Raw genomic sequence first — 15,352 nt, 5'->3', positions numbered from 1 at the left:
AACGCTCGCCAGCACCCAAGGGGAATCAGGATTGGGGCCTGATTGTGAAGCGCAATCGATAAAAAGAGCCATAGCTGCATCGGAGGCTGAATTCTGAGCATCAGAGGTGCATCAGAGGTGAACATATCAATATATTGGCCAGATTCACCTGAAAGTGCTAGTGCCTGTGAGACTTGGGAGAAGAAAAAACTGGCTTTGGGAAATCTACCACACCATCATTGAAGCCATATCAAAAGCAATGAGTTCCTATAAATGTTCACACTGTCCATTTCTTCATTCTCAAACAGAACATGGATTCAGATGCTTCCCAATGATTTCAACAAGTACATGATAGTCAGATGATCTGAAGCTTTTCTCATATGACTGGCTACAATATTCCCCTACTCCCCATCTGTAATCATGAATAGGAAGGAGGCTTTCGTGTGATGAATGCCGTGTGAAAGGGTTAACAGCTGCTCTGAGTTCTTCCAGAGTCTTATTTCTATGTCACATTTTTGTGGTTGGCATAGCCTTTGCCTGATTGGACATGCACTCCACTGAAAAGCACAGTGCTGCCTAGGCTATGGTGAAGGTCTTTCCGGAACGGTGGCAGTCTGTGATCCAGAGCGCTCTAGATCTGAGCAGCTAAGAAACTTTATTGGATAAGGCAGTTCCACCCCTCTCTCAGGAGCTGGACACACATTAGGAACAAGTGCAAAAGCAAATTGGAAGTAGCTAGGCATGAGAAAGGAACTCGGCCTGCAGATGGTTTTGAATAGTTCTAACTCTAGTCTCTCTTGTTAAGGCAGCACAACACCACTTCTTCTTGATAAAGGCTTTCCCAAGAGAGCTGAGAAAAGTATTTTGTTGCTTAACCAGGTGAACTTGCCAACTCCAGTGCTAAAGGCTTTAAGAGATCCAGGATGGCAAAGCAGGATAAATGCTCTCCCACCTTGTTCCCAAAGCCAGGCAAGTTGGAGCAGAGGGCTGGGCACTGTTGCTACATACCGTTTCATTGCCCATAAAACTCATTTGGACATCAGAAAATTAAAGGGAGTACATGAAGCTTAAAATGTAGCTTTTTGCTATGTATGAACATGCTCAAAGTCTCCCAGATCTTGTAATAATCTCAGCTAAGTTACTTGTACCAGATAGGGGCCTGAATTTTGAGAGGATCTCCTTAGGACGCATGCAAGAGAAGTTGCAAAGATGTTCTGTTGCCCTTCCCTTTCCAAATTTTAAAAAGCTGTCTAGTGCCTCTTGCACAGATGAGTGAGCACCAGTTCCCAGCTTAGGGCTTTCTGCCTGGGCTGACTCAGCAAGCGCTATACCCTGGCCTCGGATAAACAAGTTACACAAGCAGCAGTCATTGGGTTATGAAATGTCCCGTCTCTGTTTATGGTTATGGCCTGGCACGGGAGGGAAGCAGATAATTGCCTTTCCCCTCCCCCCCTCAACATCTCCCTGGGATGGTTGCAGCCAAGCTCCCTGGGAGGGTTTTAATCCCCCCCCCCTTCCCATCTGGCCCAACCACTCCTCATTCTTAGGCCAGGAAAATATGGAGCACTGCCCTTGTCAAGACTACAGAACACAGATGGGATGGGTCATCCAAACAGACTCCTTAGCAATGGAGTAGGAGCACAATCCCATTTCAGACCACAGTGAGCACTTACTCTGGGAATGGCAGTAAACCCTTGAGCTAGCACGTGTCAGTGATCAAAGAGAAGCCAACAGCAGCAAACCTGCTTGTGCCCAGACTTGTCTTCAGGTGATGCATTCAGCTCCTTAGCACACCCCCTCCCACTGCTAACATTTCGCATCCAGGCACAACAGCAGCATCTGTGCTATTAAGGCTCCAAGTATCAACAATGTGGCCATAGACCATGTGGAAGTGGTATCTGAATTGACATTGCTGAATATGGTCAGCTTGGAAGCAGACACTCCATTGGCAGAGGAAGGAAGATACCTGCAACAGAGATCGCCAGGTCAGCCTGGTCTCACTTCAGCAAGACTCAGCCAGTCTCTGGTATGAGCACATCTTGGACAGCAATAGCTTCTCTGGCATGCGCTGGAGGAGATACTGGGCATGTGAGGGGGTGTTTGCTATAGGATGCTTCCTGGAGTTGCACCAGCACTAATGACAAAACCAGAAGATGAAAGGGGAAATGCTACCATCTGACAGGTGGAGAAATAATGGAATTCTTCCCCAGAGAACACTTAATGCATTGTTGAAGCTCTTCTACATAGATCAGACCTGGATTTGGTGTTACTTGATTTCTATTAGCAAGCTGGAGAACCTACTTATTAATCTTGCAGGTGACACAAACTAGCAAGGTCTGCGAACATTTTAGGGGATAGGAGTCAAATTAAAAATGAATTTGGCAAATCAAAATCCTAGCCACAGGTGAGCTGCGGGAAAAGAGGAAAACAGGAATCATTTTGAAGGAAAAAACCCCAACTGAACTTTAGAAAAACTTGGCTAGGTTGGCAGTAATACTGCTGAGAAGTGTCTGGAGTTATAGCGGATCATAAACTAAATGTGAGCTAGGATTATGGCAAAAGCAGACAAAATGTTGTTTTGAGGTTGCCTTCTCAGAAGCAGTGTGTCTAAGAAGCAGAACCTACTTGCTCTGTTCAGCACTGTTCAAGCCACCGCTGAAGAAGTAGCGTCTCCCTTTAATAAGAACATTGACAAATTGGTGACAGTTCAGGACAGAATGATGGAGATGCCAGGTTTGGAATGCAAGTCCATGAAGAAAGGTCAGTGGGACGATGGGACAAAAAGGATGGATGGATTCAGGTTAAACACAAATACAGGTAAATGAGTCTAAAGATAATTTGTTTGCAAAAAATGTGCCTTGCGAAGGGCAAGAATGAGCAAGTTTGCTGAGTTGATGCAGACATTTCCCTTTACTAAAACTTTAAGAAGTCAGATCAGCAGACTGATCTGACCCACCAGAGAGGCTGTATATCAGGGATGGTGTTTCCACAGCCCTCCAGAAGTCATTGGACTCCCATCATCCCTGATCACCAGCCATGCTGGCTGGGACTGATGGAAGCTGGAGTTGAGCATTGTCTGGAGAGCACCATGTTGGCTATTCCTGCTGTAAAGAAATCGTGCAATCCCAGAAGTCCATGATTTAGCAGCACTCATTGGAATCAGAGTTTCTTCAAATTGTTTGTGTCATGAGGACAGCAGTCTTCATAATTATATCCGTGTTAATATTAGTAGTAATGGTAGCAGCAGATCTCCACAGCCTAGATTTGTCTCATGAGGTGTGGGGTTTCTGTCTCACAGTGTTAAAAGTATTGTGGCTTGCAGTTCCTCAAAGGTTTCTTTCCTACAGGGTTTCCTGACAGTCTAGAACATAGAATCATAGAAACGTACAGTTGGAAGGGACCACAAGGACCATGTGCAGAGGTCTCCAAGGGACAGTCCAATCAGGGCAATCTGTGTATTGCCTGACACTTCCTTTGCTGAGGACTGCATCTTATTTGGTTAGCAGATTAAGGGGATCCTTGGGATACAGCTGAAATCCTGCTGCTATTGCAGTATGGTTCATGGGGGAGGGGCTGTCCTCTCAAGGATGCCCTCCTGGACCTGCACACATATATGCACACCCAGTCTTTATTATGCTTGCATTGAAATCTCCCTTGATGTTTGCTCCCTCCAGATGCAAAACTGTTGGATCCCTATCAGGACAATGTGGAATGGGCCGGATGGCTGGCTCTTCAAGCAGCTGGCCAAGCTTCAACTCCGCTCCTCATCCCCGCCAATTGGAACTAGGAAGATTGGGGATACGCACAGCTGAATGTCTTGCTCACTGCTGTGCACCTTTGCAAGCCAAGTATGCCAATAATGAGCTGGGGCACTTCCTCGCTCTGCAGCCAATTAACACAATGTCAATTGGTGCACACCGAGGCCTGTCAGCACAGCAAGAGAGAACCTGGAGAGGAAAGGCTTGCCCCTCCCTCCAAGAGAATGCCAGCAGCTGCTCAGTCCAGGTGAGATGCCACTGGCCAGAGTGCCTAGTCACAGCAAGGGAACCTTTGCTTTTCCTTAAGTGCAAGCCATTTTTTCACATTGCTTTTTGCTGCTGTCAGATACTGAACCCTAAAGACTGGGGAGAGGGTAAGGTAGTTTGGGTTCCAAGTCAAAAGTCCTAACCTGCTTGGGGCAAGGATACGTGAAGGATCGCCTCGTCTCACATATGCACAGCCAAACACTATCTATGGTCAGTTTCTGAGGCTTCTCTCTGGTACTCCCAGTGAATGAGGTTTGGTGGGTAGCAACCAGAGAGCGAGAAAGAGTCCTTTTAGTCCTTTTAGTGGGGCATCTTTGTTTTGGAATGCCTTCCCTAAAACCTCTTGCCTCTGCTGTGGTCTTTTTGGTGCCAGATGAACCCCTTTTTATTTTCCTAGGCTTCCCTGTCTTAAAAGTTCTATCCTAAATTTCTTAGCACTTTTAAGATCTTTTCCACTGTTGTTGTTCTCCACTGCTGGTTTTAAATCTGGATTTATTCTGCTGCTAGGTTTAGTCTGTTTTCAGTTTTATGCTTACCTGTTATTATATTTTCACATATTATTGTCTTGTTTTAGTGCAAACCAGCCAAGGGACTTTTGTTACTGGGCAGTACACTGGGCAGTACAGAAATACTGTAAGTAAGTAAACAAGTAAGTAAATTACAAGATGGCAGCCACATCATAAAGAATGTGGTGGAAACTCTGGCCTGATAATGCTGATGGGGCGAGGGTAACTTCTGCAGCCAGGAAGTGTGCTGCTATGCGGATGACCACACTCTGGAAAAGAATGGCTATCCACTTGGAGGAAAGGAGCTGGCTAAGGGGCCATGAAGTCAGCTCATCTGCATAGGCTGCTGACCTTGGAGCTGGGCAAGAGGACTTGGTGAAAAGAGAAAAGGGCTTGCCTCGCCTTAGAGTGGATGACCAGCTCAAGGCACACACCACAGCAGTTCAGCTTTAACACAGGTGATATGGGGCGCTGGGTATTAGGGCAAATGGGATATAGCTTTTATTTTTGATGCTCAGCGAATATGGCACCAAACACACACATGAAGGAGGTATAAGGAGGAATGCAAAAGAAGAAGAGGGGCAGACTTTGGGGGTAGGAAAATGGAATGGAATGAGTGCCTGGAATCCTGAACTCCACATTGAAACATTTTGTTGCATGACTCACTTGTTTGTAATGTTAAAGAACGAGAGCCCAGGATCCTTCTGAATGGAAGGATGTGCATCTACTTTACATAACGATGCCTGGAAAACAAGTTGGGCCCTGTATCACAAAGTAAAGGAGCCAACCCCTCAGTTAAACTTGTTGCTGCAAAAGAAATTGTGCTTCTTTTTGTGTTCACGCGGCACAAAGAGAATGAAAGCATTCTGGACTGGGGGAGCTTGGGGTGGGGTGCTCTGTTCCACAGAGGCAAATGCAGAATGTACTTGCATGGAGCAAGGTGGGGCAAGGAGGAAGGGGACATGGGTGGCCATAAAACACACAATGTGGCTTTGGACAGCTGAGCGCAGCAGCCCAAGAGAAAATTCTGGGACCCTAATATCCCCAAGCCTTTACAAGCCGTGTTATTACTTTGTCTTGCTGCTGCATTAAGGATGGGCAGGACAGAGCAACACCTAAGGAGGAATTCAAGGGTTTCAGCGAGAGACGGAGGCTACGAAGAAATGAGATTTCTTGGGAAAGTGAACTCAGCCGAAGAGGTGAATACGATCCAGGAAACGCCAGACATAAAAGTTATCCGGCAGATATATGCTCCTTCCCCCAGCTCAGTGCAATTCAGAGAATGTTTTATGGGCCGGACAAGTTATACAAGTGGTGGCCAAGTATAAAGGGACAGCCCCCCTGCAGTGCCCATCCACCAGGTCATGACTCCCGGGGGGCCAGCTGGCAAGGGGGGCTCCAAGGCAGCTGCAGGCAGAAACAGTTTGTCAGAGAAACGACTTGGGAAGACAGCTGCTAAAGGAAAGCTTTACTGCAGATGCACGTTCAGGCCTCCATCCGTACCTTTGCGCTGTTATTACTTCAGGTTTATTTCAGGTGCTACAGCCTGACCCCAGCATGTTGAACATCAGAATGAAAGAGCAGAAATATACACCTTTTTCATCCCTCTAGAACCCACCCTCCAGCTCATGGACCAAACTTGGCCCATGCCAGGGGTTCAGATTTTGCCTGTGAGGCCGTTTCCGCCAAACCACACACACCTTCCCCATACTTGATGTCAATGTGACATCAGTGTGGGGCTGGTATAGACACAGGTGCCAATGCACAAATCAGGAGTCTTAAAAGTGGGTCCACAGTTGTGCGTTTACAAGGGAAAGTAGGCTTCAGCCAAAGCGAAAGCTGGCTAGAACCAAATTCTACTGGATGATTGCATAAAGCAGGACTTGGCTCTACCACCCATCAGCTGAGGCCCACTGGACTGCATGTGCATGGTGCTTTGAAGTCCTGACTTTAGGACTTCAAAGCGCCCAATCATCTGGTGTCAAATTTGGCCAAAGGAGCCAAAAAGGTTTCTCACCCCTGCTCTAGAACAAAGGTAGGCTGCCTTGGGGAGGTTGAGGACACCAAACGACACCAAGCCTACACTTGCCTCCAGCCTAGAATCTCCAAAATAAACCAGAAAGACATGCTCTCCCCACCCACCCCCACCCTACCTCAGAGAGACATGTCAAAGATGCATGTATACCTAGCCTAGACTTGGGAATGTGTATGTAAACCTGCCTAGTCCTGCATCATGTGAAAGCTCATCCCAACCATGGTACCCTCTTTCCTGGCAGCCACCTCCATTCTCATACCTCTGACAGCACCCAGTATTATCCATGGTACCCACCCAGCCACGATGATCTCAAAGTCTCCATCCTGGTCCACATCAGTCACAGCCACACCATAATTGAGCTGTGTCGGATTGCTGTCATAGTCAGGCGGGAGGATCTGATCCGTGATGGCTGTGAACATCTCGCTTCGCTGAGATCCTTCACCAGGCCAAGCCAGGACCAAGCTCCACAACAGTAACAGCCGCCACTTTGACATCTACAGGGAGAGAAGCAGGAGACTGTCAGTCCTGTTGCCCTCACCCATCCAGCTGCTAGGGAATCTTCCCCCAGGCGTAAATTCTGAGCCATATTTCTGGTCACAGTTTTCAATGTGTGTGACTACTTCCCAAGGGAGATGAGCCTCTCAGGCCTTCTCATTTGGATATGGAAGTGAATGAATCGCGCCTTGTTCTAGCCTGGGCTCAGATGGTGTTAGTACTCCGGAAATCCCCTTGGTCTCCATCCATGGCAGACTATGCGCCTGCAGAGAATCTGCCTGTTTCAGTGCTACTTACCCTGCAAATAATTGCATTTGGCAGGCGATCTGATGCAGCCTGCCTTATTGTTGGGAGAGAGCCACCCTGCCATTGCAGATCCCAGGCAAACAGCCCCAGTCTTTGGGTTTAGGCCTGGTTGCCTATTGCTCAAGTGCCAGTGATCCCCCACACTCCCCAATTCAGCGCAAGCAGGAATAAGGAAAAGCAATGAAGTTGTGTTTCTTAATCCTCTGGGCTTGCTGGGGGAGAGCTCTGGAATGTGAAAGCTGTGGCAGCCTTGGGCTGGTGCCCAAAGCAGGAAGTGTTAGGACTACGATTGATGCAAAAAAGAGAGAGAAAAAAGTCTAGGGTGGGGATTTTTTTGACCTAAAGTGAATTCAGCTGTCGCACAGATTTCACATTGGGATGCGAAACCAGGCTTGCTCCAGAGTTCCACATCACGGTTGAAGAGAAAACAAACAAAAACGACAGTGGATTAGACCTCACAGATACTCTGCCCTCTTCAGGACTTTGATAGGAAGAGGGAGATCCTGAGTTAGCCTGTGCCTCCAAGCAGAATGACCCATCTCTACCCTTTGACTGCATCAAAGAGAAACAGAAGATTCTGTCTCTGGACTGGACTGGGCTGGGAGGGAGGGACGGGAGAGGAGAAGCTATAAACTGAGTGCCAGGCAGAAACAGTACTTGTGTGCTTATCTTCAGTCTGGAGTTCTGTCACTTCTATAGGAAGATGTATATATGCACAGCCTTCCTGCTAGCCAGACGTTTGCTGGTGACTGTGAAATTAAATTAGCACTCATAGAGAATTAACACACTGTATGATGCATGGGCAAAATAGACAGAAATTCAGAATTGCTGCAAAAGTGGAAAGGCCTTCAGTACTCCAAAACTCCCAGTGGGACACTACAAACATTTCTCATAATGGAAAAGGCCTTACAGGGATCTAAGTTCATTAAAGCCATAAGCATAAATGGCCTTCCTAAATCAGATCAAGGGTTCATCTAATTCAGGTCTCTTTCCAGCCAAGGCCATGAAACACTCGTAAGCAGGTTAATCCCTCCACAGCCACCCAGAGGTATACTGCCCTTAATCAAGGAGGCTCAATTTGGAGTGTCAAGGTGAGCCAGTGTGGCTCAGTGGTTAGTGGGCTGGACTAAGACTGGGGCCCTGTTAAGCTCACTGGGTGACCTTGGGCCAGCTACTCTCAGCCTAACCTACCTAACCTACCTTGCACGGTTGTTCGGAGGATTAAATGGGAAGAGGTGGGATACATATACAAGCAAGCAAGCAAGCAAGCAAGCAAGCAACAAATAACTATACTATTCCATTTCACCACATCTGTAGAATAATAATAATAACAATAAATTATACCCCAGCCATCTGGATTGAATCTAAAGCTGGTCATGGGCTCTCCTATTTGTTTTGAGAAGTATATAAACACATGGAAGGAAAAGGCACCTTTCAGTGTGTATAGGATGGGCACACCAGTAAAACTAAACACTAGGGGATATAAACAACATTCAAAGATTTGTGCAAGAACTTGGTGAGATCACACTTGTATTCTAGAAGAATCCCTGCCCTCTGGCTTTTTCTGTATAATAATTAGGGACTCATAACATCGTAAAGCTGGAAGGTATTAAGAAGCACCTAGCTTGCTCCTTAAGGCAGGGTCTTCTCAACATTAAGCCACATCCAGATTGTTTATTGGCTCCTCCTACAGGATAATCCATCAGATGTGTGACACAGGCAGAGGTAGAGCACAGACAGTGTCCTGCACCAGAGGACACTTTCCCAGTTCAAGGGGCTGTTTAGCAGGCGTCTCAGATCAGAACCACCCTCCTGCACTTGAGGGTGCATTTTCATAATTAATGGAGCTAATCCTTAAAACTGGTTAAAGCCACCCCTTTCCAAATCTGTACATGCAATCAGGGTAGCCAGGAGCTTGGCAGGGGAGGCACTTTCTCATTCTGTCATTGTGTGCATATGGAAACTTGACAACTTACGCTAATAAGCAGCAGCTTCTTTTTCTGGGGCTGCCAGCTTGGAGCATTCTTATAAATGCAGCCAATGGCTAGGATCAATACTGTCTTTAAAGCCTCTCGGGGATACTTTATCCACCCTGATTGTGTGCACAAAAGGGTGGTCAAAGTGCATAGCAAAACATGTAATATGTATTATGATCATTCCTATGGAGAACACCTGGTTAGCTCCACTATTAGCCACTCGGTGCTCCCCCATTCCCCTGTGGCAGTACCTGGCTGCATTGTAGACTCCAGCATGCAGATCTGCTGTTAACTTCCCCATACCCACTTCGGAGTTGTGGCTTGGCTATGCAAGTGTTTCTGCATGGTTTTCAACCTTCTGCAGCAATTTCCCTGCTTGGACCCATGATACAGGGGTGGGCTAGAATCCTTAGAAGCAGCCGATTCACCTTAGGCCAGCAGCAGCATATAGTGCCAGAACCAGACACATCCCAAATCCATTCAGCTCTTGGTCCAGAGCCAGCTAGATCCTGCTAGCTCCAAAACCTAGCCTCACTCACCATATGTTCAGTGTTATTTCCTGAAGGGGGAATAAGTGGTGCTTGCATGGTCATTGCCTTTTATATGATAACGTTTAGGGCAGTGGGATTCATGGTGTGGCTGGCAATAAGTTGCCTTACAAGTAGCCAGAAGGCTGTCTAATAAATACCCCACTGGTTTAAAAGTCCGTCTCAGATCAAACTTCAGTGGGTGCCTGATATATGAGAGAGTAAGAGAATTCTGCTCACAGTCATGGTGCAACATGATAGGAGCCAACACGTGCGGTCCTGTTATTCAGATAGGATCTTGCCTCTATCCACTCACCATGGAAATAGTCTGAAGAGCGCCGTAGATTCCTCCAGGCACGGGGATTAGGCAGGAGCTTACGGAGAGTAGGGTACATCTCCCATGTGTTGGGCCACAGCAAGCAATATATCACACAGAGCTGGCAGTCTGGGGGCTAGCACCACCCTCCAGTTCAAGCCCAGATTAACTTGTTGTCAAATTAGAACAGGATGGTAACAGGTACCTGGTGACAAAGATGGTGTGTTCTACCATCGGGCTCCCAGCATTTGGTTTGGGCTAATTAAACCCATACATCAGTGAACTCCCGATAGATCATTAGGGAAATGGCTATTAATTAAGTTGCCTTCCTCTACACACAGAGAGAGCACTTATACCTGTGCACAAGGCAGTCAAGCAGACAGTCACACACTTGATCTTTGTAACCCTTCTTCCTCCTCCCGAGGGCTCTCGACTTTCCCACTGGAGCTTGGACAACCTGGTCTCTAAAAGCATAACGTCACAACATAGTTGCTTAACAAATTAGAGAGTCCCTTACATTGATGGTATTCCATACAGAAATGTGGAGTGGGGGAGGCAACTGTTTACATGAGGAATGAGCCTTCTGGATGTTGTTGGGACTCCCATCAGCATTGGCCAATGGTCACGAGGGTAAGTTGCAGCTCAACAACACCTGGAGGACCACAAATTTCCCAACCCAGTTGTAGATCATGGAACACAGGAACACAGAAAGCTGCCTTATACTCAGCCAGATCACTGGTCCATCTGGCTTCATGTTGGTACCTATCATCTACCCTGAATGTAAGGTGCTCTCCAGAATTTCAGACAGGAGATGTCATGAATTGAACCTAGGATTTTCTGCATGCAAAGCAGATTCTCTGTCACTGAACTACAGCCCTGGAAGTCTCTACTCCCCAGCCCCACAACTTTGTATTCACACTAGCAAACCACAACTTCCCAGGACATGCACACAGCAAAGAAAATTCCCAGAGGCACTATGACCACACATTCCCCAGAGATTCCTATATGAAAGTCTTTACCAGGCATAAATTGTGTGATGAGAGAATATTTTGTCTGATCCCTTCACTTGATTAACTGATTAACACCTTCTTCCTGGAGCCTGGAGAGCATCCAAAAGGGAACTGAATTGGCGGCGGGAGACAAAAATGAATGATCTAGTCCCAGAGCGGCTGATGGCTGCTTCTATTCTCAGGATGCTAGTCTCTTGTTTTGGATGCAGCAAGAGTCCAGCCCCACCAAGTGCAATGTGCCCATGGCATTAAATGTCGGATGGTGCAGGGAAAGGCAGCAGAATACTACATGAGTATCAGGCACCTGGGCAGGAAAAAGGGACCCTCCCAAAGACCAGGAGATGGTCTTCACTCTGAACAAGGCAGGAAACTGTGCACAAGCAAAGGAGAACTGGGCCTTTGCCTGCTCACTGCTGGGTTGTTTAATAATCCCTTCCCTTGTCTCTTATGGGCAGCTCTGAGAATGGAGACAGTAGAGACTAGGTAAGAAGGCATGCATCCAGGCACCGGTCCAGTCTGTCCTTGGACCAAGCTTGGGCTCAGAACTGGGGTCAGGCATCCTGGCAGTCGCCTGCTAGGGGGATCCATGGTATAGATTTGCTTTTAGAGATGCCCTTGGCAGCTGGGGAAGGGAAAAAAAAGCAGTTGGTCGCCATCTTGTTCCGAATGTGGACATTGATGGAAGTCCTCTCCATGACTTTGTGCCCTGCACACCACCATTTTCTGTCCCAGTAAAAGGGCCAGCTCTTGAGTAAAGGATGCAATGTGTACAAGAATGCCCACTCAGTGCCCGCACTGCAGTAAATTTGCCCTGGACGGCTTGCTGTGGTTATAAGCAGATCCCCTTTCTCTGCATTCTGTGTTGCCTGCCCAACTCCAGTGCTTGTAACACTCTGACATTAAAGTGGTGATATGGCACCAAGGAGGTGAAAAGTTTCTCAAATGGGCAGTGCTGGTTCTCCACCAGGCAAAGGAGAAAGCACCTCTCGGGCCATGGAAGCAGCTGTGCAGTTCCATGTCTTGCATGCTCCTACAGGGTGTGGTTGATTACACTGCAATTTGCACCCATTTACCCAAATGGACGGAGATACACTTAACTCAGTAGACCCTGCCCCAAGGAGCAGATGGCACTAGAGGCTTACAGGAAGGTAGCTGGTCCTGCTAGTGACACAGCAGGGCCTCTGCATGCTGGGGGCAGACAGCGGGATCTGCATGACATGCTAGCATGGGCATTTGATAATTCCCAAGTGAAGGCACTGCTTTATTTCCTATCATGGAGAGAAAGGGAGCTGTGTCCCATTCGCTCCAAGGCGACAAGGCCAAGACAGGTTCTTTGGAGAATTCTGGACATCCAGAGAGAGGATGCAACAGAAGCAAAAATTTAATTGTATTGTTGCTCTGCACCAGCAAGCAGCTGCCGTTGTACACAGTTCCTGCTATTTATCCTAAATGACTTCATAGCCCCCGTGGCACCGCCATCTCTGTTATAAAGCATGGCCCTCCAGCAACCTCGCAGTGAGATAACACTGCCTGCGCTACTGTGGACTAGTGACATCACTAGCTCACAATGTCATTATCCAAATGCATTCCCACATTTTCCTTGGTGACATCACAACTGAACAGCCAATCAATTGTGGTAGCATCAAAATAGCCTGGAAACATCACGAGACACCTCCTCTGTCTCCCCCCCCCCCCACTGGCCCAAGCCACCATATTATCTTCCAAAGTGCTACTAGTTCAAGCAATCTGAGCACAAACAAATCCAGCAAGACTAATGTGTGGCATCATCACCACATTAGGGTTCAGGTCCTGCTCAAGTCTTTCAGGGCTGCTTTTCCTTCAAATTCTATTTTTCTGGAACCGCTGCTGAGAACAAGAAGAAAAATGTCCCTGTCCTGGGCTGCACTGCTGTCTTCCTTGAGCCCACTAAATACCAGCCCACAACCTGCATTAATGCTGCAGGAGACCTTCCCTGCAAAAGCGACAGGGATCACCCCCCCAGGGTGTTCGGGAAGCAGCCAGAGATACCTCTCCCCGCCTCCCACCTAGTGCCTAGGGAGTTGTTCTTCAGAGTTTCCCCTTGTTTCCCCTGTGCCACACTGCAGGGTGGCCTGCCTGCCCCAAGCTGGGGCACAGCCAGCAGCTGCCGCCGGTGCAGTGTGGAGACAAAAGCAGTCACCTTAACAGCAAGCAGACCTTGGCACCCTTGGGATGCTGTCGGGGGGCGCGGCAACCAGAGAGGCAAAGTCCTTCCTCAGGCAAGAGCTGAAGCTGACCTGAACGGGAAGGGTGCCCCCACCCCACTTTAGTCCTCCTCAAAGCCAGAACCTCTTCCCTTAGTTAGACCCCACCTCTCCGGGCCACCCCTTCCACTCCACTTCCACAGCTTCCCGGGCTCCCATGGCTCTCCTCCGAGTCCCACCCTCAGCCCCCATTTCCGCCCGCCCGGCTCGCTGGCGCCGCTTGGCGTCCGGGGAAGCGGGGCGCAAGCGCGCGCGCCCTGTGCGCCCTTCCCGCCTCTCCGGCTCACTCGCAAGCGCCCAACTTTTCTTCTCCGGCTCTTTGGGAAACTTCGCCCCGTCGGCCGGGTCGCGGCCAGCTCTACTCACCGGGCCGGCGGCGGGGACCCGTGGCAGGGCCATGCCGCCCAGCTGGCCACGGAGCATCCCGGGCGGGCTGCCCCAATGTCCGCAGCTGGTGCTGCCTGCCTGCCCGCTCGCTCGCTGGCGCCTCCGCTGCCGCTGCTGGCGCGTCTCCCTGGCTCCCGGCGTGGAGCTCCTCCGCCCCTTCTCGCGCTTGGGCAAGTCCAGCGGAGCGCGAGCGCCTCTTTATGTAAAGCCTTGTGCCCGGCAGGCGGCCAATCAGTGCGGCCCGAGCGGAGCCGGGCACCCAATGGCGACGCCGGGAGGTTGGGCCGCCTGGCACTGATTTACTACCTGGAATTGCAGGGGAAGCGCGGCCAGGCAGCGCCGATCAATACGGAGCCAAACTGTGACGGGCGGGGAGGATGTTGGGGGGCGGGCGGGGGGCGGAGGTCTGGGGTGTGTGGAGGGCGAGGCGGGAGGAGGGGGGTGCAGTCTCTTTCAAGAGCACAGCTGGTAACCTTCGCCAGGGAGCGGGGCTTGCCGGATCCGGGTGGCAAGAGCTGGAATCGAGCCCAGCAGCCCCGACGACGCGCACCCGTAGATGGGCTCCCAGGGAGACCCCGAGGCAAGCGGAGGGCAGGGAGATGTTCCGCCCCCTCCCACCAAACCTCCCACCCACTCCACCTCCAGTTCGCCCGCCTCCCCGAAGCTGATCTTGGCAGGCAGGATGCATATACAGTATATATATATATATATATATACTGCCGTGTGACACGCTCCATACTGTTCCTTTCCGGTGAAGATAGGAGCGGCAGCGGCGGCTTTGCCTAGGGAAGCAAAGGATGAACGGACTGGAGCTGCAGGAGATCATCCTAGGGATACTTGGAGATATTGTTGGGGGGGGGCGGGGGGAACCGGGCTGAACACCTGAGCTGTAGCCTTGGGAAATGTGGCATTCGCTTCTCATCCGGGCAGCAACACCCCTTTCCATTGCACTCTCTTCTGCCAAATATCACCCACCACACCACCCTGTGCTGCCACCCTTTTCTCTTAGGCTCTTGCACACACACCCCGCCGCTTTTCCTCCTTCACCCGATGTGGTTCTGAGCCGTACCAACGCCTCGTGCGACTCCTCCGTTTACCTATAAGCTCTTGTCTGCCTAGTGATGAGCCTCCTCTCTTAAGCCCTCCAACTTTGGTTGAAGGTGTGGACAGCAGTTACGCCCCCAGCTACCACTAACTAAACGTGGGGGTGGGGTGGGAGAGACGAGCAAAAGCCCAAGAGGAGCCGGATCCTCTCCAGCATCCTGTTCTCACAGCGGCCAAGCAGATGCGAGCATGGCAGGAGCGCAAGCAGGCAAGCGAGCGCTGTTCGTGCTCCCCGGCAACTGGTGCTGTACCAGTGCATCTCTGGTGCATCCCGTGTCGGATGCTGGAGGTGGCATCGGGCAAGCGAGGACAGAGTCGTGGCAACATCCGGTCCCTTCCAAAGCTCATTCACACTTCCGCTAGCCGTCCCAGTCCCATCAAGTTCTGGCTCTGGCTTGACCAACTCCCTCCCTCCCTTAAGGAAGGGCTGCTAGGTCCTAGAG

The 15,352-nt window shown here is 49.6% G+C and overlaps 1 protein-coding gene across 3 annotated transcripts in view; it reads right to left on the bottom strand.

The window, feature by feature from the left end:
- Positions 1–13,938, bottom strand: part of CRTAC1 (cartilage acidic protein 1) — a 36,046-nt gene extending 22,108 nt beyond the window's left edge. The window contains exons 1-2 of one of the 3 annotated variants that reach the window (XM_081005146.1): positions 13,785–13,938; positions 6,840–7,039 (exon numbers count right to left, since the gene is read on the bottom strand). In XM_081005146.1, the coding sequence (XP_080861272.1) occupies positions 6,840–7,039; positions 13,785–13,841 (257 nt within the window). In that variant the 5' untranslated portion in view covers positions 13,842–13,938. Of the gene's footprint in view, positions 1–6,839; positions 7,040–13,371; positions 13,391–13,784 lie in introns of those variants that run through there. The other 2 variants (XM_081005144.1, XM_081005145.1) reach the window with 2 other exon arrangements.
- Between the last annotated feature and the right edge of the window lie 1,414 nt (positions 13,939–15,352).

Source organism: Podarcis pityusensis (assembly GCF_964106645.2).
Source record: "Podarcis pityusensis genome assembly, chromosome: 5".
NCBI classification, from domain to species: Eukaryota; Metazoa; Chordata; class Lepidosauria; order Squamata; family Lacertidae; genus Podarcis; species Podarcis pityusensis.
Note: the sequence above shows the minus strand (reverse complement) of the source record. Positions and strands in the feature narration are given on the sequence as shown.